General features: G+C 53.0%; 1 protein-coding gene across 1 annotated transcript; it reads right to left on the reverse strand.

Annotated features, from left to right (window-relative positions):
* Positions 1–9,628: 9,628 nt before the first annotated feature.
* On the reverse strand, positions 9,629–10,895 carry LOC124417105 (dapper homolog 3-like). The gene has a single exon (XM_046899101.1). It carries the CDS (start codon positions 10,647–10,649, stop codon positions 10,089–10,091), a length of 561 nt encoding a protein of 186 aa, XP_046755057.1. The 5' UTR covers positions 10,650–10,895; the 3' UTR covers positions 9,629–10,088.
* Positions 10,896–22,714: the final 11,819 nt, after the last annotated feature.

The following is a 22,714-nucleotide window of genomic DNA, read 5'->3' on the forward strand; positions in this document are numbered from 1 at the left end:
AACCCCTCACTTCCACCTCAGAACCAGCCCCACAGCCCTCCTTACAGACTCCTACAGACAGACCAGCACAGGCCCCCCACTCCCCAAGGCCCCCAACTGCCGCACAGAAGCAATCCCAGGACGCTTTCCAGAGTCTCTCTGCCCCTCACAGACCTTGCCCTGGCTTTGCTGAACATCATTAGGACACCACTCGTGACCGCCTCCACCCGGACACAGAGCCATTGAGCACAGCTCTCTGGCTGCGACTGTCCAGCCAATTCCACCCCATAGCCCACCCTTTGAACACAGACCAATCCAAACCAGTGCCAATCTGTCTCCACTGCAATGGTACAGAGGATGGCCACCTCACAGTGCCTTTTTGCTGCCTCCAATTACTGCGGTCATCGATCACTGACAGCCCCTCCATCTCTGAGCCCTACAGATAACGCTGGCTCACCTCCACTGCTAAAGGCCCGGGTAACCCCACCCAGTGTTGGCTGGTGACAGTGGGAAACCACTGGGCCCGAATATCCTCCCTCAGAGAGAAAACTGTCCCAAGGGGTGAGAACTCATTGCAGGGATGGTCAACTTCCACTGGGACGGGAGGCTCTTGGGAAGGAAGAGCACTGCGCTGCAAAATGCCCATTGGGAGGGTCACTGATCATTGGAATGGGAAACAACTGGGATGGGAAGGATGTTTGCCTACGAAAAATCAAACCATCTCAAGCCTGGGGGAAAGGGGCTGACCCCAACGGTCACGCAACCCCCCGTTGGGGGAGGGGCTCCCCTAACTGCCACTCTCCAGCTGTCATGGCAGGTAAGGCAGCAGGCTTCCCCTGCTCCCGTGCTTCAGCTGGCCCCAGCGCCCCAGATCTCACCCCTGTAACCCAGACCTCACCCCAGCGCCCCAGATCTCACCCCTGTAACCCAGACCTCACCCCAGCACCCCAGATCTCACCCCAGCGCCCCAGATCTCACCCCTGTAACCCAGATCTCACCCCTGTAACCCAGACCTCACCCCAGCACCCCAGATCTCACCCCAGAGCCCCAGATCCCACCCCCCTAACCCAGATCTCACCCCAGCGCCCCCGATCTCACCCCTGTAACCCAGATCTCACCCCAGCGCCCCCGATCTCACCCCTGGTAACCCAGATCCCACCCCAGCACCCCAGAGCCCCAGATCCCACCCCTGTAAGCCCGATCTCACCCCTGTGCCCCAGATCCCACCCCAGCACCCCAGATCTCACCCCAGCGCCTACTTTGGCCTTTCCCCACAGAGAGAATCCCTCGAGGAGCGCTGACGGTGCCTCTGACACCCGACGCCATTTTCGTTGAAGCGACTGTGCCGCCACCGGACCCCGCCTGGATGCAGCCCACCATCCGCGGACCGATGCCGGTACCACCCCGACCCCTCCCTGTCCCCACTGCCACCTACCTGGCGCCTCAGGCCTCTGTCTGGCCTGGGGTACCAGGTGTCTGGGGACAGGCAGCGCAGCTCCCCCCTGGGGGGCTGCCCCCAACTGTGGGGCTGCACTTGCCCGTGCTGCAGCTGCTACCTGGGGGGCTGCACCCAGGTATGGCTCCCCCCACTGCCCCTGCTCACTGCTGGGGACATCCCCTGCTGGCAGGGACGCTGCTGCCCCAGCAGCCGATGGGGCTGTGGCCTGGGGCTGTGTTCCACGGGGAGCCCCCGCAGCCCGCAGGCACCTGCCTGCCGCAGGCCCCCGGCCGCCCCGGCCCCCCACCAGTTCTTTTGCAGGTACCGTCACTGCAGGAGCAGGTGCTCCCCGTGCCCTGCACCCTGCCCGCCACCTGGGAGCCACCGATGGAGCCCTTTCAAGACGCCGTGGTGCTCACGGAGGACCAGGGGCACCCAGCGCCCACCGACGTGTGCCCCCATCCCGCCACGGCTCAGCTCGCCTGCAGCGCTGCGACGCTGGAATCAGGCGGTGAGTCCAGGGGCTGCAGAGCGGGTGGCAGGCTGTCCGCACCGGGTGGCTGTGGGAAAGCTGCCACTGCCCCACTGGGGATGTCCTTGCTTTCCCAGCAGTGACAACGAGCGCAGACATCCCGGAGGACATCGCGGACATCCATGATCTCCTGGCATGGCTCAACGACGGTGAGTTTGGGGGCAGCAGAGCTGGCGGGGGTCGTTGGCACCCAGTGGGTGTGGGAAAGAAAGCTGGCATTGCCCCACCGGGGATTTTCTTCCTTTTCCAGAAGTGACATCCAAGACAGGCATCCTGTACGACACCGCAGACATTGATGACCTGCTCACGTGGATCAACAACGGTGAGTCTCTCTCTGAGGGGCAGCAGAGCTGGTGGGGGGGTGTCTGCACTGAGTGGGCGTGGGAAAGCTGGCATTGCCCCGCTGGGGATTTTCTGCCTTTTCCAGAAGAGACACCCAGCACCGACAGACTTGACAACGATGTGGAAATTGACAATTTGCTCACCTGGATTGACGGTGAGACTGTGGTCTGCAGAGGTGACGGGTGGGTGCCTGCACCGAGCAGGTGTGGGAAGACTGCCATCATCGTTCGGGGGGATGTTCTTGCTTTTTCAGAAGCGGCGAGTGCTCTGGAGGTCCCCCAGCACAACCAGGACCTGCCCGGTGTCACAAGAGAGGGGACCAAAGACACTGCGAACAGCTGCCAAATGGAAGAGCTGATGCAGTGCATCACTGCCACGGAGCCACTGAGCCCAGATGTCTCCAGCAGCCTCGACTCCTCTTCTTCCATCACAGAGCACTCTGACTCCTCCAGGGCCAGCAGGGAGCTGAGCAAAGACACACAACCTGAACCAGGGCTCCTCAGCAACTCGCTCTGCTGGCAGCCAGCATCCCCGGAGCTGCCCGTGCCGACGCCCCTGGCTGCCCCTGCGCCTCCGTCGCCCCGCACCGCACATCTGATGGAAGAGGCGCGGCGGAGGCAGCCCCGGGTGGTTCTCGCCCGCCTGGCACTGCCGCCCCCCCTGGCTGCCCCCACACCCCTGTTGCCCCACACAGCACATCTGATGGAAGAGGCGCAGCGGAGGCAGCCCCGGGTGGTTCTCGCCCGCCTGGCCCTGCCACCCGGATGCATCTCCTGCCGGGTGGCAGACAAGCACCATGGGGACAGCACCGAGCCAGCCAAGTGCCCAGCGCCCGCCTGCACCACCACAAAAGGCAACAGCACCGGGCACGTCCCAGCCAGAAAGAGGAAGCTGCCGCGGGGCCAGGATGTTCCAGGCCACAAACACCGGCGCTAGGCGAAGCTGGCTGTGTCAGCACGGCGCGCAGCAGGAGGACTCGGTGCCCATCACAGCCCAACAGGCGCTCGAGAGGGAGCGTGCCAAGAAACCGGCCCACTTGGTGTAGCAGGAGACGTGGCCATAGCCGACAAACACGGCTCCCTGTAGCCCTGGGCTCCTCGCTGGCCCCCACGATGCCCAGAGAGCAGCGGCAGTGTTCCGGGGGCACCAGCACTGGCCCCAGCCTTCCCCCTCCAAACCTGGGCTGTCCACAAACGGCATCTTGGGCTGGGGCAATGCGGGACTCTGAAGCTGATGGACCGCAAAAGTGTTGGACTGTCAAAGCTTTGGGCTGGGAAATGTTGGCTGGGGGGTGGGAAATGGTTGGGGGGTGGGAATTACTGGGGTGGCAAATATTAGGGTGGGGGGTGGTTGTGGGGTGGGGAACTGTTGGTGTGGGGAATGGGTGGGGGGAGGGAATTTGGGGTGGGAATTCTTTGGGTGGGAACTGAGGGTGGGAATCCTTGGGGTGCTGGGATCTTTTTGGGGTTGGAAATGAAAGGGCTGTACTGTGATATTGTTGGGGTGGGAATCTGGGGTGGGGAATGGGTGGGGGGAGGGAATTTGGGGTGGGAATTCTTGGGGCGCTGGCATCTTTTTGAGGTTGGAAATGAAATGGCTCTACTGTGATATTGTTGGGGTGGGAATTTGGGGGGTGGGGAACTGCTGGGGTGAGAAATGGCTGCTGTGGGAGATGGTTGGCATCAAAAAGGATTGGACTTCCTGACTGCTGGCATTGGAGATGTGGGGAGGGGGAGGGAATTTTGTGGGGTGGCAATTCTGGGTGGGAAATTGTACTCTGATCATGTTGCACTCCGAAATTGTTGGAATTTGGAGGAAGGAATTATTGGGGTGGGAATCTGGGGGGCTGGGAAGTGTTTTGCAGAGGGAGGGAACTATTGGTGGGAGGGAGCCGGGGGTGGGGGGGGGGGGGGGGGGGGGGGAAGGTGAGAAATTGATTGCGGGGTGGGAGCTGGGGGGTGGGAAATTAATTAGAGGGTGGGAATTTTAGGGGGTGGGATCAGAAACAATTGTCAGGGTGGGAAATGGTTGGGAATATCTATCGTCATTTATTTGCTGTTTTGTACGTTCAATTATTAAATGCTTGGCGTTCACTTTCCTACACCTCTGCCTGCAGTCGTTTGTGCAGCACCAAAGCCCCCCCAGGTCCCCGTGCCCACCTCTGGGGATGCTGGGGTGGCTGCAGCGAGCCAAGAGCTCCTCCAGTCTGAACATCTCCATCACCATCGCTGCTGTCAACGTCTCTGTTGCCTTGTTTTGTTCCTGGGGAAGGCGACGGTCACGTGCTGAGCAGTGCATGTGTTGAACTGGGGGCACTGGGCACTACTGGAGGCACTGGGAAGTCCACTGGGGGGCACTGGGAGGCTACTGAGGGCCGCATACAGCACTGGGGTGGCTCCAGGCAGCACTGGGGGGCACTGAGTTTGCACAAGGAGACTCTGGACAATACTGGGAGACAACGGGAGCTTAGTGGGGAACTGCAAAGAGCAGCAGGGGGCACTGGAGAGCTTTGGACAGCACTTGCAGGGTGGGAGGAGGTTCCCACAGTACCCGGGCGGCACCTTTTAACCTCATTAATTTGCTGTTCTACAACATCTCACCCACGGCATTAAGCAATCCATTTCTTCCATGGGGGAGGCTTTCTCCTTGGGGCTGACCCCCCCCCAGCGCCGCTTGGCTCTGCCCTGGGCACTGTGTTCCACACATTCCCACCCTGATGCTGTCACTCAGTGACACATTTGTCACCGACAGACTCCCCGTGGGTCCTGAGGTGGGCTGGGGGGTGTCCTGTGAAAGCAACCCCAGTGACAGCCCCCAGCCCTAGAAGGCACAGATCCTGGAAAACCACCTTTAATGCTGCCAAAATCAGCTTCATCTCATCACCCTGGGACTCCATTTGGGGGCTCTGTGGAAGCTTCCCCTGTTTCAAGCTGGTGCTACCCCGTGCTTGTTGACGATGCTTCATGCTCTGGCATACACGCCTGCAGAGGTTAAATCTGCTCTGCACCCTCGCTTCAAGTCAGACCTTTTTCAAGCACACCCTTACCTGCCTTTGCTAGGGAAGCACCTGCCTGCCTTTGCTTGGCAAGCACCTTTCTATTCATGGCCTATGAAGAGTGGATACAGGTAAGAGAGAAGAGCAGAAGAGAGGATGAAATTAAGAGAGATGAGCAGGAACAGATTGGAGAGCTGGAGAGGAGGAAAAAGCATGCTGGTAAAACAAGAGTAGAAGAGAAGAAGGAAGGATACAGGTAAGGAAGAAGTGCAGAAGCTGAAAAGAGCAACAGAGGAAAGGATCTGATACAGGCAAGACAGCAGAAGAGGAGATGAGCAGAAGAGGAGAAGAGAGGATAAAGCTATGACAGATGCTGAGAAGGATAAGGGCAGAAGGAGAGAAGAACAGACACAGGGAAGAAACAAGAGCAGAAGAGGAAGAGAAGAAAAAGAGGATGAAGGTAAGAAAAACAAGCGGGTGGGAAGAAAAGCTGAAAAAAAGATGAGTGGATACAGATGAGACAGAAAAGCAGAAGCGGAGAGGAGCTTAAGAGGAGAAGAGAGAAAAGAGGTATGGCAGAAGTACAGGAGGTGGGAAGAGGGGAAAGATACAGGGAAAAAATGAACAGCAGAAGAGTACAGATGCAGAAGATGAGATGATACAGGGAGCAAAGAAGAGCAGGAAAGGAGAGCGGTCAGAAGAAAGAAGTGAGGATACAGGGGAAAAAACAGGAGAAGGGGAACAGATGCAGAAGATAGATAAGTGAGAATACAGGGAATAAAGAAGAGCAGAGAGGAGAGCAGAGGCAGAGGAAATAGGAGTGAGGATACAGAGAAGAAAGAACAGGAGAAAAGGAGTGCAGATGCAGAAGAAAGAGGACTGAGGAGACACAGAAGAAAGAAGAGGAATCTTCTTCACAGAAGAAGGAAGAGGAGTGCAGACGCAGATGAAGGAAAAGTGAGGATGCGGGGAAGAAAGAATGGCACAATAGGAGCCGTCACGGGGAGAATTAACAGCCAGCTGAAGAGGAGCAAGGACAGAGGGAAGATGACCCAGCAGAAGAGGAGAGGATAATACTAAGGGAGAAGAACCTAAGAGTAGATGAGTCGCCACATCAGTGGGAAGAGGTAAGGCAGAAACAGGGGGAAACAGGAGTGAGGAGGAGAAAAGGAAAAGAGGAGCAATGGGCAGGGGAGGACTGAGAGGAGGGAACAGCAGAGCACAGAAGTGCAGAAGAAGGAAGAAGAGAAATAACGGCGCAGAGAAAAGGGAGAGAAGAGTATGGAAAAGAAATAAAGTAGAGGAGAGGAAGACAGCAGAGAGGTGAAGTTAGAAAAGACAGAAGAGGCAAAGGAGGGAAGGGGCATCAGGGAAGGGATTCCAAAGGTAGAAAGGAAGAGAAATAAAGACGACAGGAGTCCAACAGTAGGAGAACAGGACATGTAAGAACTGGGAAGGCGTGTGGAGAGAGCAGAGAGAGAAGGTGAGAACAAATTAAGTCACTAAGAAGAAAAAGGAATGGGAATAATTTTTAATCTCTATTAAAGCTGGATTCTGTTCAGGACATGCAGTTGGTGCTGTTCTGCTCCTTTCCTTCCTTGTTTTTTGCATTGCTTGTATTCTTTTAGACAATTGAACAACATTCAGGAACATTTTCAGAGCTTTGTAACGTCTCCTTAATCTCAGCTGCACTGAAATACCTGACTGATGTCAAGTGAGGGTCACCTCCTTCAAGGCATCCTGCAAATCCACCTCTGTGTGTTTACCTTTTAAAAATTTACCTTTGTGAAGGAACAGAGATGATTCCATACTTGGCCAAGAATCCTCTTCTGCCATCCAGCACATCCATTTCCGAGCAGGACACCATCACTCCAATTGGTGCGTTGTCATCTCTTCCTACACCCTAAAAAGCAAAACAGCCACGGACAGCTGACTACAAAGCCTTCAGAGCAGTCACTGACAGACACAAAGCTTGCAGATATCCACCACCAGTGACGTGCTGTGAGCTGATGTCTCTGGGCCCAGTGCACAGCAGCCTTTTCTTCAGTGCTCTAATGCCTCCTCACAGCAAACCTCTGCTGCCAAAGCATCCTTTGGCCAAGGAAACTGTGCCATAAAGCACAATGCTTTCTGATCTGATTGTATCCACAAAGCATAAAGACAGACCGTGCCTTCCTCCTAAGTACCACCACTTCTACACAGACTCCTCCACTTTCATGCTTCTTTCTCGTTTGTATTATCTGACTGCTGTTTGAACCCGGTGGATTTACAGTGGATGTGGATGTCAGATTGTAAACATTCTGTTACCATGCAAACATTCTTGTTTTTCTTATATAGGAAAAATGGATAATTCCCTGCCTAACTGGGAGAAGTTACTTCTGCTGCTTGAGGCTAGGAAGACCATTCCATATTAAGCTTGTCGTAGTGTTTTCTAAACCATATGTACTATAAGATGCAAGAAACATAAAGGAAATTTAACAGCTGTTGTTTTTTCTTTCAGCATTTGGAAGAGGCTGGGCTTGAGTTCCAAACTCTTGGAAGAGGCCTTAGGGGTTGTGGGAAGGCTGTGTAGGATCTGCACAGGAGAGGGTAACTTTTCCTAGGTTGGCTAGCAACCATAAGGAATGTTGCTGCTGTCCCAGTGCATCAGCTGCACTGCCTTGAACTTAATTTGCTATCTGATACCTTGTGATATAAACAAAGCCAAAACTGGAGGCCAAGCCCTACAGTACAGGAAAAAAAAGGAACTCTAAGCTCTAACATGTCTATGACTCTTCTGAGTCAGGGAGAAGCCAGGGAGAACAAAACTGGCTGAGCAGTCAGGAACCCAACAGTAAAGCCATATCTATGCTGCTCAGCTGTGGGTGTGAATGCAGTAACACGGTGAAATAGCAATGACTCCCTGTCACACAGCCAATTGTAATAAAAAGGAGATTATTCCAGCACAAAGGAAAGGCAGGTTTTGGTGTCGAAAAGCACAACATACAACAGCCAAAATGTGAGTACTTTCCATTTAGGGTGGTCCGTACCTATTGTGGAGGAAGTCGTGGGGAAAGGAGGGGGAAATAGGCTCAAGAAAGCAGTAGGAATGCAGTTTAAAAGCATGTACCTGGTGCCCTCTTTTGGAAATGCTCCTCTTGAGAAGAGCAGCACAAATGCTCCGTGCTTTTGTGCGTCTCTGCAGTAGGGATTTTCCTTCTGGACTCACAGTACGTCTCATAATTATAGAAAATAGGAGTTCAGTTTAGTTTGCAATGTAACCGACTGTTTTCCATAAAACGGCCATGCAATTTGTGAAAGGCGGCAGGTGGGAGACTTTCACCCATTATTTTAGGGGGAGGAGAGGAGCTGCTGTGTTTGCGTGTTTGTTTTGCTTTGCTTTGCTTCAGGGATCTAAATTGAATGACAACGTTTAAGGCTCACTCTGTATTTTGTTATAGGATGGTGCCCTCTTAGGCTTAAACTACGATGGAATACTCTCCGATGATTCATCTCTCTCTAACGCTGAAATACTATCTGGCACCATAATAGAAAGGCTATACGAATATGTCATCCCTGTGTCACGGGAATCATAAGCCCTGTGCATGTGCTACGTTTAGTACACCCACCATCATTCTCACAGCTATACATGGGGCTCTGGGCAGCAGACGTTTCTGTTGTTGGGGGTCCTGCTGCCACCTCGAGGAACTGAGCCAAACTGCCACCTTCTGTGTGAAACGGGAGGAAAAACACAATTCTGAACCCGCAGCACCTCAAAGTGCCTCCAAGAGCCCCCAGCTACTGCCCTGAGCCCTCCGGTTCTCCCTGCTGCCCCTTAAAAACCTCAGGAGTGCCAGCAGCACCTCGTGCCTTAGGATACCCGGTGGATTTCACAAGGATGCACTCAACTCCTGCATCGTGACCATTGGCAAAAATAGCCAATGACACTGACCCAATGTGGGGGCTCAGAGGTGTCATACAGGGAAACCTGCTGTGCTGCAGTGTGTGCCCAGTGCCTCTGGTCCTGCTGCTGGGCACCGCTGGGTGCAGCCCGGCTCCGTCCTCTCTGCACCTCCCTGCAGGGGCTGATGGCCGTGCCTGGGATCCCCCTGAGCCTCCTCTTCTGCAGGCCAAGCCGCCCCAGCTCTCCCAGAATCCCACCCCAACCATTTCCCACGCAGCGCTGAGGAGGGGAGGGGATGTGGGGGGGAAGGATGGGGCTGGTGGTTGCAGTCCTATGACGCTGCCATTGGTGCTGCCCCGTCCTTACCCAGAGGTGGGCACGGGGATGGGGGGGGGGGGGGGGGGGGGGGGGGGGGAGTGGGAGGGTCTTTGGAGCTGCAGAAACAACTGCAGGCAGAAATGTAGAAAAACGAATGTTCAGCATTTAATCATTTCACATAAAGAGCAATAAGCAGAGAAATGTCCATATTCCCAACCAGTTTCCATCCTAACAATCGTTCCCCCCTCACAGCTCCCCTCCTCGGGGCCAACACGAAGCGGCTCCGTGTCGGCTTCACGCGGCTCCGGGAGCTCCGCACGGGGACAGACCGGGATAAGGAAAACGGGAGTTGGGGACTCCACCTGCGGGGCAGGAGCTCAGCACGCGCTGCTGCTGATTTGAGCCAAGCAAGAACCGAAGGCGCCCGCCTGACTCTCTGCCAGGCTTGAACACGTCTCGACCCGCGGGATCAGTCCCTCTCTTTCGGGGCTGCTCGGCTCAGCCAGGAGCTGCTCCCAGAGGCCGGGCGGGTCCCGCTGCTTGTGGTCAGCCGCCGCTTCTCACAGCCCAGCAGTACCCGACTGCAATGACGGAGGACGGCTCAGTTCCCTCTCCGGAGGACCGACTGGATTCTGATGGGGGACGGACGGGGCCGACGGCGGTGCCCCTGCGCCGCCTTCCCCTGACCGCCCGGCACCCCCGAGGCACGGGGCAGGCGGCGGCGGGGACGTGGGGCAGCGGAGCACCGCTTTCCCCGCACGGAACCCCGCAGCTCCACCATCGCGCCGGCGCCATCATGGCGGCTCCGGGTCCGCGGCCGCCCCTCCTGCTCCGCGCTCCCATTGGTCGGTCCGCCGAGGGGGGCAGGCACTCCGCGCGGGGGCCTTTCCCTCCGTCGTCGCACCGTCGTTGCGTCATCACCGCGCACATCCTGGATGGCCCCGGCCCGGCTGTCCCCGGCGCTGCCCGCCGCCATGCGCCTGCTTCGCTTCCACGGCCCCGGGGCGGCCGGGCCCCGGCTGGGGCTGGAGGAGGAGGGGGAGGAGGAGAAGGAGGAGGAGGAGGGGAAGGAGAAGAAGGAGAAGGAGAAAGAAGGAGAGGAGAAGGAGGGCGGGGACGTGGTGGACCTCAGCGAGGCCGAGCCCGCCCTGCCCCGCTCCATGCGGGCCTTCCTGGAGAGCGGCGAGCTGTTGGCTGCCCGCAGGTGAGGGAGCGGGGTCTCTGGGCGGGTGGCTGGGGCCCGGCGATGGCGCTGGGGAACTTGCTGACCATGAGGGGCTCCGTGGGCACCTTGACGTCCTGCTCCAGGCAGCGGTCGCGGTACTTCAGCCCCACGCAGATCACCTTCTCGGGGTCGTCGATGGGCACCAACAGCCGCACTCACGCGGTGCCCTGGGTTTTTCTTCCCTTCCTTGTTTGTGCGTGATGCTTTTGTAGGAGCTTCATAGGTGTTCAGGAAGTGCAAACTCTTCTGAGATATGAGGTGTCCTCGAGAGAGCCCCATTGCATCCATTCCACTTGGGCTGTTTTGTTCCCTCCTGAGGCTGAAAGGGACTTCAGAACCCTACATAGAACTTGCTGCTGCTCCAGCATGGAAAGCAGAGATCATGAAGTGTGACTGCCATTGGGGCAGGGGGGAGAGGAGCTAAGACATTCATCTGCCAGCATGAAGTAGCAGGTCTTGAAAATGGTAACGGCTGTGGTAGGGCAATTAGCAGGACCGTCAGCAGTGAAAATGAATTACTTCTGTGGGACGGTCCTGATTCAGCTGACAATGCTGCAGGAATCATACAGCCTTCATGCAGCACGTGAGGAGCTTGTTGTTGCAAAGCGGTGCTTTGCATCACTCTGACGTTCTGCCATGGACTCTTCTTCCTAGTTTTTGATGTATATGGAGGCATTGCTAAGGAGGACATAACAGACAGCATTAAATCCGAGGTGTCAGGAGACCTGGAAGATGCTTTGCTGGCTGTGGGTGAGTGCTCTGCTTTTAAACCTTGTCTACAAAGTAATGAAATGATGAGAGGTGCTGTGAGTTCCCTTGATTGGCTGTTACATAGTTTCAGACATGGTTTGTCTTTGGTTATGGGCACAAAGCCAGGCTGGGTGGGACCTGGAGCACCCTGGTGTAGAAGGAGGTGTCCCTGGCAATTGCAGGGAGGTTGGAACAAGATGATCTTAGGGGTCCCTTCCAACCCAAACCATTCTATGATTCTATGCTTTACAGACCCAATTGGGTGAGAAGGTGTTGTGCTTTATAGTACAGCGTGCTTGGCCAAAGGATGCTTGGGCAGAGGCATGGAAGCCTTCCCGCAAATACTGCTGTGCACCAGGCACAGAGACGTCAGCTCCCAGTGTGTCACTGACTGTGGATGCCTGCACTGCACCTGCTGTTTGCTAGCCTGGAGTTGCATCTTGACAGAAGAAACAGCGGCACCATGAAAGTGCTGCACAGCGATGTGGAAAACCTCCTGCTTTTCTGACCTTAATTCTCTTGTTCTTGTCTCTCCTTACAGTAAGTGTGTGTGAAACAAGCCTGCGTACTTTGCTGAAAGACTGTATAAATCCATGAAGGTAAACAGATTGTGGAGTAAGATTGCTTGCTTCTTTCTCGCATTTTCATGCTCGAGTCAGCAGCATCATGGCAATCATGAGACGGGAGCTGCAGCCAGTCAGGAAACTGGCTTTTCTAGGAAAGCTCAGGCTTTTCTGCACATCGGGGCAATAGTCATACTCAGGAGCAGGCTGCTAATGGATCGCTCCATTAATGCAGAAATGCTCTAACTAAGAACACCTCCTGCACAAGACCGGGCACTGAGACCTTTGTGTCTGTTGGTGATTCTCCAGAAGGTTCTGTGTTAGCTGTACGTGGTTGCTTTGCTTCCTAGGGCCTGGGAACAGATGGCAACACTCTGATCAGAGTGGTGGTGTTCCGCTTCAAGATAGATATACTGGGTATCGGAAGAGAACTCCTGACTATGTATGGGAAGTCTCTCTACTCCTTCATTAACGTAAACTTATTGATCTTAGACACAAAAAGTGGGATTTGCTGTGTGCTTTTAAGGGGATGATCCCCCCCTTGACACCTGTTGGGTGTTTTAGAGTGGCTGAGATTAGGCAGACATTACAAAGACATACTGAAAATGTTCCTGAATCTTCTTAAATTGTCTAGAAGAATACAAGCACTGCAAAAGAATTCTGTGTCTTAAGAAGAATTCTGCTTCAGTAGAACTTAAAAATTATTCATATTCCTTTTTTTTTTTCCTTTCTCAGTAAGTCAGTTTGCTCTGGCCTTCTCTCTTCCTCTCTTCTACTTTGTTTTTTTGCACTCTTCTCCCTCTTTTCTCTGCACCATTCCTTCCCTTCTTCCTCCGCCTGCCCTTCCCTCTTCTGCTGTTCCGTCTGTTCTCCTCGCCCTCTCTTTCTTTCCCTTGCTATTTTTAGATCAGCTCTCCTTACGCGTATCCTCTCTTCTGTTTTGCCCTCTTTCTTCCCCCCCTCTCATTCATCACTCTTCTGTTCTTCCCCCTTACAAGCTCCTCTCTTCCCTTTTTTCTTTGTTCTGCTCGATCTTTTCTCTCCTCTCCTTCTCTGTTCTCCTCTTTATTGTCCCTGCTCCTCTCTCTGTCCTCCACTTTTCCCTTCGTTCTTCTCATTTATTCACCTTTATATTCCCAGGGAGACTGCTCAGGAGACTACAGGAACATTCTGCTGAAGCTCTGTGGCAGTGAGGATTGAAGGATTCCTGGTGTATGTCCCGCGTTATGGGAAGGAAGGGATCATAAGGATTTCTCTCAGGTTTTTGTTTGTTTGTTTGTTTCTCTCATTAATTGCTATGAGTAGTGATTTTGATTAATTAATTCTCTGGTTGGGTAATGGCAGTTCCGTTTTACCCTAGTAAAAAAAAAGCCTTGTTTTACTAGCTTTAACCAAATCTATTTTGGCTTTGTTATTTCCTTGCAAGCTGTCCTTCTCTTCTGCATTTACCAGTAAATCCTGTCAAATGAAGCAAATTTGGATGCAGAATGTAGGAATTTGCAGAGGGAGGAATTAACCTTGTCATTATATGGAGAGAATGCAGCCTGGCTTCAGCTTTTGGAAGATAATGAAACCCCTCCAAAAGAACCCATCTAAAGTACAATCAGTGTTGATGTCATAGTGGTCTTTTCCAACCTAAATGATTCTAGGGTCACCAAATCCAACCCCAACCCATTCCCACCATGCCCACTAACCATGTCCATCAGTGCCGCACCTCCATGGTCCTTGCAAAGCTCTAACTTGACAACTTGCTCTCTGAGTGTGGAGCACAAACAGCCGTGCTGCACTTTGTGTGTATGTTGCCTGTAGGTCTGGAGGTGGGAAAGCTGCCCCAGTGACTGCAGAAGGGACTTCAGCCGCGCTATCATAGAATCATAGCATGGCCTGGGTTGAAAAGGACCATAACGATCATCGAGTTTCAACCCCCTGTTATGTGCAGGGTCACCAACCAGCAGACCAGGCTGCCTAGAGCCACATCCAGCCTGGCCTTGAATGCCTCCAGGGATGGGGCATCCACAACCTCCTTGGGCAACCTGTTCCAGTGTGTCACCACCCTCTGGGTGAAAAACTTCTTCCTGATATCCAACCTAAACCTCGCCTGTCTCAGTTTAAAACCATTCCCCCTTGTCCTATCACTATCCACCCTTGTAAACAGCTGCTCCCCCCCTGTTTGTATGCTCGCTTCAAGTACTGGAAGGCCACAATGAGGTCTCCCCGGAGCCATCTCTTCTCCAAACTAAGTAAGCCTAGTTCCCTCAACTTTTCTTCATAAGAGAGGTGCTCCAGCCCTCTGATCATCTCAGTGGCCCTCCTCTGGACCTGCTCCAAGAGCTCCACATCCTTCCTGTGCTGGGGGCCTCAGGCCTGGTCTCAGTACTTCCAGATGGGGCCTCACAAGAGCTGAGTAGAGGGGCACAATCACCTCCCTCTCCCTGCTGGCCACCCCTTTTTTAATGCAGCCCAGAACACAGTTCCACCGTTACAGTGGGACAGAAACCACTCCCCACACCCTCACCTAGAGGCTTGTGGTCCTGGCGGATGTGGGAAGCCTGACCACCCGTGAAGACTGAGGCAAAGCACTCATTGAGTACCTCAGCTTTTTCTATGTCTGAGGAAGCCAGCTCCCCATTGCCTTTCATCAGAGGGGGAGCACTCTCCTTGGCCTGTCTCCTCCTGCCTATGTACCTGTAGAACCCCTTCTTGTTATCTTTCACATCCCTTGGCAAGTTCAGCTCCATCTGCTCCTTGGCTTTCGTAATCCTATCTCTACACACACGGACAACAGCCCTGTATTCCTCCCAGGATACACAACCCTGCTTCCACCTTCTGTACAGTTCCCCCTTTTCTTTCAGTTTAAGCTGCAGGTCCTTACACAGCCATGACCATCACCTGCCTCCCCTGCTTGACTTCTGCTGGGGGATGGAGAGCCATTGTGCTCTCAGAAGGGTGTCCTTCAAGAGCTGCCAGCTCTGTTCTGTACCCATGCCCTTAAGGACCGTTTCCCAGCGGATCCCATCCAGCAGTTCCTTGAGCAGCCGGAAGTTTGCTCTCCTAAAGCACAGGGTCCTAGCTCTGCTTTTTGCCAGGCCCGCATTCTTCACGATCACAAATTCTACCAAGGCCTGGTCACTGCAGCCCAGGCTGCCTCCAATCTTAACCTCTCTAATGCTCTCCTCTTCATTAATGAGCACCCAGTCCAGTAAGGCTTCACCTCGGGTTGGTCCATCTATTACCCGGACCAGGAAGCTGTCCTCAACAGACTCCAGGAATCTCCCGGATTGTCTGCCACCCGCCATGCCACTATCCCAGCAGATATCTGGGTGGTTGAAATCCCCCATCAGGACAAGAGCCCGAGAGCGCGACACCTCCTGCAGCTGAAGCAAGAAGGCCTTGTCCACAGCCTCCTCCTGATCTGATGGCCTGTAGCAGACCCCAGCCACTAGATGCCCTTTGCTGGACCGATCCTTGTTTTTCACCCACAAGCTCTTGACCTGATAGTGGCTGTTCCTCAGACACAGTTCTTCACAATCTATCCACTTCCTAACATAGAGAGCAACTCCGGTCACCCCTCATACCCTGTCTATCCCTTCTGAAAAGCCTTTCGCAGGCAACCGTGATGTTCGTTGCTTAGGGGAGCCTGCGGCTTGGCCAAATACCGAGGTGACACCAATATGATGAGCGGTAAAATGGCCTCTATTCACTACTAAACACAGCTTATATTACATTTTTACCTACAAAACCGTGCTGTCATGTCCCACTCTGATTGGTTCATGCCAGACAACACCGTGCCCTATTTGGCTGTCTCCACATTCTTTTCTCATCCTTCTTCTTCTCCTGTTTTCTCTGCATCAAGGTCAGCACGATAGCACTGTCTCTCTATGCTTAGGGAGAGGCCTGTCCCGTACATCCCGTGCCCCCGCAAGACGCCTACTACAACGTAGTCCTCAATCAGGAGATTCCAATTGTGGGATTCATCCCACCATGTTTCCATGATAGCAATTAGATCATACTTTCCCAATTGCACCACGGCTTCTAGCTCCTCCTGTTTATCTCCCATGCTGTGTGCATTGGTATAGAGGCACTTCAGCTTGGCTATTGGCCTCATTGCCTTATCAGAGGAGCCCTCCCTAATACCTCCAGGGCAAGACTGGGGTTTTCCCTTACCACCTCCCAAGGTGAAAGCATTCCTGTGGTCTTCTCTGTCACCCAGTACATCCCCTTCCCCCATCATCTCTAGTTTAAAGCCCTGCTAACCAGCCCAGCCAACTTGTTCCCAAGAATATTTGTAGCCCTTCTAGGCAGTCAGCTCCCATTCGCTGTCAGCATTCCCCCTTTCTCAAGGCTGCGTCCCAAGCCTGGTTACAGGTCAGCCTCATAGTCTTGGTCTGTCTGCCTTGACTGGTGGGAGTGTAAATCATCAGGTTTGTGTGTCAAGCCTTTGCTCTCAATTAATTGCTGCCATTGGAACGGCACCTATTAAAGCATGACCTGTCCATAAAGCGTGTCGTCAGCACTGCCTGATGCCTCATCCTCAGCTGCCTTTGTTATGGGGTCACATACCAAATGTGCCAGCACCATCTGCTGGGACTCCTGGACAACACTGCTGTTAGAAACTCTGCTTTTGGTTGGTGCCTTTGTGTGATGTGAAATTCCCTACCAACCTCTGAAATAGAGCTTTCTCCTAAGCCCTACGCTCCTGTCTGCGAAGCTGTGCATTCTTATCACTGCAGAGTGTGGTTCTTGTTTGCTTTTGCAGGTGTTTGTAACTTGGTGAATAACGCTCTGAAGGCATCACAGACTGCCTGCTTGTCTCTGCAGTGCTCGGGGCTTTTCTGAGCTGCAGGCTCGCTGCAGCCCCGTGGCATAGCCTTGCATCTGGTGACGAACTGAAGCTGGAGAATCCTGGCAGCAGAGGACGCTCCTGCCCCACCGAAGGGCTCACAGCTCCACCGCAGCTCCACCGACCTCAGTGCTGGTGAGGAGGCTGAGATGCCTCCAAGTGATGAATGCAGTCCACCCAACCTTACACCTCGTGTGGTTCACTGTGCGAGGCGACCAGGAAGAAAGGTGGGCACAGGTAATACTGCATCAAAAGCAACTGCAGAGCTCTCGGGCTGGTAGTCCAGGGTGTGGGGGCCCAGGTGGTGCTGTGGGACAGGTGTGAAAGGAGGGCACTGGTGGTGCGTGCCAGTCCTTGGCTGCAGGACTGGTGCTGGTGGCAGGGCCTTGGGTTCTGTGTCTGCAGGACCTCTTTGCAGATTGGTGTCTGCTTGGAAGGGATGGGACCCACCTACCTAAGAGAGGTGAGGATATTTTCATCAGTAGGATGGCAGCTTCACAAGGGAGGCTTTAACCTAAGAATGGTGAGGGCTTTTGATCACAGGGATGGGGTGATGTGAGGGAGAGGGACCAGAAAATCAGCACTTGCAGGGTTGCAAGGAAATGCCTGAAGGCACTGCTATGGGGAGATTCCCCAAAGCTCCAGAGGAGGTTGTGGTGGGTAACGGGGGGAGGCTGCTTGGATTTGTGCAGAGGGAGAGCTGGAGAGAGAAATAGATGGACAGAGGGATCAACAGAGGAGAGAACTGTTGGTTGGATGGATGGATGGATGAATGGATGGATGGATGGATGGATGGATGGATGGATGGAAAAACGGATTGAAGGATCATTGGATGGACGGAACGATTGTTGGATGAAAGGGTGGATGTAAATACAGGTGGGTGGAGAGATCAACGGGAAAATATGATTTCTGCCTGAAAGACCAGTGTGCCCCCAGGCCCCACTCCCTCCATGGGAACCAGTGGGGGTGGCCCTGCGGGTACAGAACCCACGTCCCATTGGCTGGAGCCATTCTCTTGGCTGCTACAGAACGCAGAACCTTTGGAGGAGGCTCAGTTCCATGGCTCTGGCATGGGGAGTGCTGGATCCCTGGATCCTCTGTCCATTTGGGATGGGGTGATGGGGTCTGTGGTGCAGGATGGATCTTGGGTATGGTGGTCTGTTGCCCCCTTTTAGTGGGATGTGGGGTGAGAGAAGTCCTTGCCGTATGGGTCCCCTTCTTACAGGAGGGATTGGGCTCTATGGAGTAGAATGGGTCAGTGAGGTCCGTTGCCCACCTATCAGGTTTACGGGGTCCAGTGGGGCAGGGAGAGGTCCCAAACCCCTCAGTTGGATGCCCTGTTTAATGTGGGAAGGAAGATAATGAGGTAAAGCGAGGCAGAGGGAGGGCCCCCTCCTTGCCCCTCCCCTTCATTGCTGTGATGTCAGTGGGGTAACAGCAGTTCTCAGGGTAACTGTCCCAACCCCAAACCATCCTAGACTCCTCTCTGATCAGCTGTGAAGATGGTGCCTTGTGGCCTTATTCCCATCTGGGATGGATCGTTCTACAATGCTGTGTGTCCCATTGGGCCAAAAGTACTGGTTTGGTGCTGAAATCCAACTCCATTCCTCACCAGCTGTATTCCCAAGAAATCCTCCTTCCCCATCCTCCCCAAGCTCCCAACTTCTATCTCCAACTGATGTGCAGAAATCAAACTCTATAACCACAGAGTGGTTATAAAGCAGGTATGTTTAATCAGCGCTGCACACACGCTGAATGCAGAGGGGGTATTCCCACCTAGCCTGCATACCAGAGGGCAAGAAAGGCACATACTTAAAGAACAAGCTGCTTACATATGCATTAGGATAAGGATAGGATAAGGGGGAATATGTTGAGTCATTCATGCATCTACTTACAAGTTGGGTCATCCCATTATGTGCTCCAAATATGAGGTTGAATTTTGGTCCTAAAATAATAGTGCTGTTAGCAGCAGCTTCCTCACCTGCCCCTAAGCAAATGGGCTCCCTCTGACCGCTTTTATATTTGTGCTGAGCAGGTCAATTTAGTGACGGGACCCCAAAGCATGGTACGTCCATCCCTGCCTTTGGTAGTCATGTGCAGATCCAGCAATCAGAGAAGTTTGAAGTCTTAGCACAGTTACTAATTACACTGTAAAAGGAGCTCTCTTCCCAGGCCAGAACACCTCCCGCGTCCATTGAGATAAAGCAAATTAGTAACCAGCTCATCTTGTCTTGATGAGTTTAACTTTTGACGGTGCACTTTCCTTGGCAGACCCCGGCATCTTGGAATAACCTCCTGCAACAATACTTACCTCACATGCCTTATTAGTCCTACAAGGGAATGCCTCCAGCCACCCTAAAAAGCTATCAGGACCAACATACAATATACCCCCCCCCCCCCGCCTTTTCTTGGGAGTTCTGAGAAATCAGTTTGCCATTGTTGCCCTGGCAGGTTCCCTTTCCCAGTAGGCCCACTTGTACCCTGTTCCTGGTACTAGGATTGTACTTGGTAGTCTCTGTTCCCGCAGTATGTTTTCTTATCTTCCCTTAGAACCAATTTCCATACAATACTAATGGGCACAACAATGTGTCCATCTGGGCGTGAACCCATCTGTCAGCTTGCTCTCTTCCCTTCTAAACCACTAATTAGATTCCTATCCTCCGTAGGATATTTTACAGGTTCTGACTCAGGTTCAGAGATTTTAAGTTTACCGTCTGGAATTAAAGCATTCTTCAACTGCCTGTTCTGCCACCTGATCCGCCATCTTATCTCCAGTTTCCTGTACAGTGCTACCTTTCTGATGTCCTTTACAGAGTATAATAGCCATGCTCTTTGGTAGGTGTACATCATACTGAATGTTTTCCTTGTGTGTGAGCAATCCTTGCTCTTTCCAGAGGGCACTATGAGCGTGTTCCACCCCAAAAGCATGTTTAGCATCTGACCATGTATTTAAGGCTCTTGTCAAGGCAGTTATTGCAGCCTTCTGAGCCAAGTCCCCACAGGCAATGGTTGTTCGATTACCTGGTCAGTAGCAGTTACTGCATATCCTGCCTTACGGTTGCCTTGTCTCACAACACTGCTTCTGTCGGATGAACCCAGGAATCCTCAGCACTGTCCAATGGTTCCTCCTGTAGGTCTGGCCGACTGGCACAGTCAGTCTCCAAGCAGTCGCACGCTGCCGGTTTGGAGGTAGTTCTGTGTTGGTGTTAGAATCATGGAATGGCCTGGGTTGAGAAGGACCTCAAAGATCATCCAGTTCCAACCCCCTGCTATGTGCAGGGTCACCAACCGACGGACCAGGCTGCCCAGAGCCTTGTCTTGAATAAGATTGTTTTTAGGAGAACAAAAACTTTGGATCACCTTTCAAATACAGAGAAAAAAATAACGCTGTATTATTTTTTTGTTTTATTTTCCTGTTGTTACGATCAGGTAAAGAGACAGACATATCACATCTCAGAAATGGCTATACTTCAGTGGCCTTAAATGGTCCCTCTGTGATCATTATTTTCTTATTGAATCGCTGTCAGACACAGCTGGTGGATTTTTGTACGTGCAGTTTGGAGTTCCTGGCTAAAATGAACCACATGAATACAGATTACGGATATTCTTATCTCAGCACGCTATTGAGATGGAGCATTCAAATTACAAGACCTTCAGTCTGCTGTTTTAATCTGACCCAGAAGGAAAACTTCACTACAGTTCGTTTCCTTGATTCCCGTGCAATTTTATTTTGGAACTGAAGCTCAATCGAATTTAAACAACTTTTTTGAAAGTCTGTAATGAAAGTTGCATTTTTGCTTACACGTAGCCCCTTTGACCCACGGTGAATGGAAGTCATAAAGCAGGGTATAAAGGGAGTTTCTAAATTGCCTGTTGTTGAGTCCATTGAAGGCAACAGGAGAGTCCAGAATGTGACCTTTGAGAGCAAATTTGCCTCTGCTTCTTACTGAATTTTGTGTTGCGTTTTTCTGTATATATATTTCTTTTGACTCAGAAATACAAATTATAATGAAGGTGAGGCACTTCACAATACGTTTGGCTTCAGCATTGCTGAATATACATTTGTATATGTATATATATTATATATATATTGTACAGCAAAACATTTCAGAATCTGCAGAACGTTGCTAATAACTGCAGTGGAACAGGGAGGAATAGTGAAAACAGATTTCTGCTTTGAATGCTTTCAAATTTAATAATTAATGCATTTTATTTTTACTTGTATAGGATTATCATGAACTCTAGATAGGTAGTTACATTTGAAAATGCTAAGTGAGATAGCAAAACTGGATCATAAACACAGGAAACAGATTCTGCATTCATTTTCTTGCATTTCTGTCCTGCTGGCATGCTCTTTGTACTTTCTACCATTTCAGAATCACAGGAGCTAAAATAGTCTGAAAAAGAAGAGTCCAAATCCTTGCCTTTGGAAGGCCCAGCTCGTTACCCAACTCCTGAGCAAAGAAAAAGAAGAATAAAGGCTTCAGTCACCACACATACTCACACTGGGAGGTGGGAGTAGGAGGGAGGTGGGAGGTGAAAGGAGGGATGGAGAAGAGGACGGATGGACAACGTGGAAGTAGAGAGGGATGGATAGGGGGAGGGATGGAGAACGAGGAAGGAGGGAGGGACACGCACCGGGCCACGTGCTTGGCTCACAAAGGTGACACCATCCTCCCTGTCACAGACTTCAGCCTCAGCGTGACTGTCAGCCCTGTGGACACGCTGGCTGTCACTGTGCCCACCGTCTGCCACAACATCACCTGCAGCCTCTGTGGAACTTCAGTGGCCGTCTCCACACCGACCGCCTCATCCAGAGCAGCACTGCCACGGGTCACTGCCTCAGTCCTGGTCCCAGGTGTCCCCTGTGCCGGCAATCCCCCAGCAGTGAGTGAGTGGGCAGTGGACACAACCTGGGCTTCTCGCCGGGCCCTGCACGGGTGGTGGCAGTGTTCCAGGGGCACCGCCTCCGGCCCCACCCATCCCTCTCCAAAAACGAGCTGATGCTGTTCTCCTGGTTTGAGCGGCTGTGTACGGACTGTGCGACTGCCCGAGGGGAACCTTCCAACCTACTGCCTGAACTGAACTGAACTGAACTGAACTTCGGTGTCACGAGCGCGGCTGCAGATATGCAGTAACCGTACTGAAACTGTAACTATCTGAAGACCCACATGCAGAACAAACCGTACAGTGCACAGAAATCACACTGCAATGATGAAGGAACTCGGCAACGGGGCCGCTGCTGTGTTTTGGTAACAGTGAGGAGGCACCAGCAACGAGCTGTGGATTGGCTGCCCCCCCTGCGCTGCACTGTGCATTCACGCGCTGGCCACGCGTAGAGTGCGTGATCCGGCTCAGGGCATACAGACATGTCAGGAGGGCAGCAGGGTGAGGTAACTCAGGCAGAGGACACCGCTGCCTCCATGGGGATGCCCGCAAGGCCCTGAGCCAACCAGTCCCTCCCCTTACAGCCAATCCGAGCTGTGCTGGCTGATGGTCCTTTTGGGACCTCTTGGCGGATCAGTAGCTGTGCACTGCAGTGCTTAAACGCTCGCTTTGGCCGACTGTGTGTGTGAACGTGTGTTCTGTGCAGTGCCTCATCCCTGCATCCCAACACCCCGACGCAGCAGTGCTCCGTGCCGTCCTGCAGGCTGCTGTGCAGCGCGCAGTGCTGCAGAGCTGTACTTCCCGGCCCTGTGCTCTCCAGCAGTCTCGTGTGAGTTCTGCCTCCCCCAGAAAACTCTTCTGGGGCAGTGCTGGTGCACCCCTGTGCACGCACACGCGTGTGAAAAAACAAGCACTGACATGCAGACACCGATTTGCACACACCCCTGTACGTGCACACGCAT

This window comes from Gallus gallus, chromosome 10 (genome assembly GCF_016699485.2).
Source record: "Gallus gallus isolate bGalGal1 chromosome 10, bGalGal1.mat.broiler.GRCg7b, whole genome shotgun sequence".
Classification (NCBI taxonomy): domain Eukaryota; kingdom Metazoa; phylum Chordata; class Aves; order Galliformes; family Phasianidae; genus Gallus; species Gallus gallus.

Excerpts from the sequence above, each read along its gene's own strand:
- LOC124417105 (XM_046899101.1), bottom strand. The coding sequence starts at position 10,649 with ATGGAGCGGGGCAGGGCGGGCTCGGCCTCGCTGAGGTCCACCACGTCC.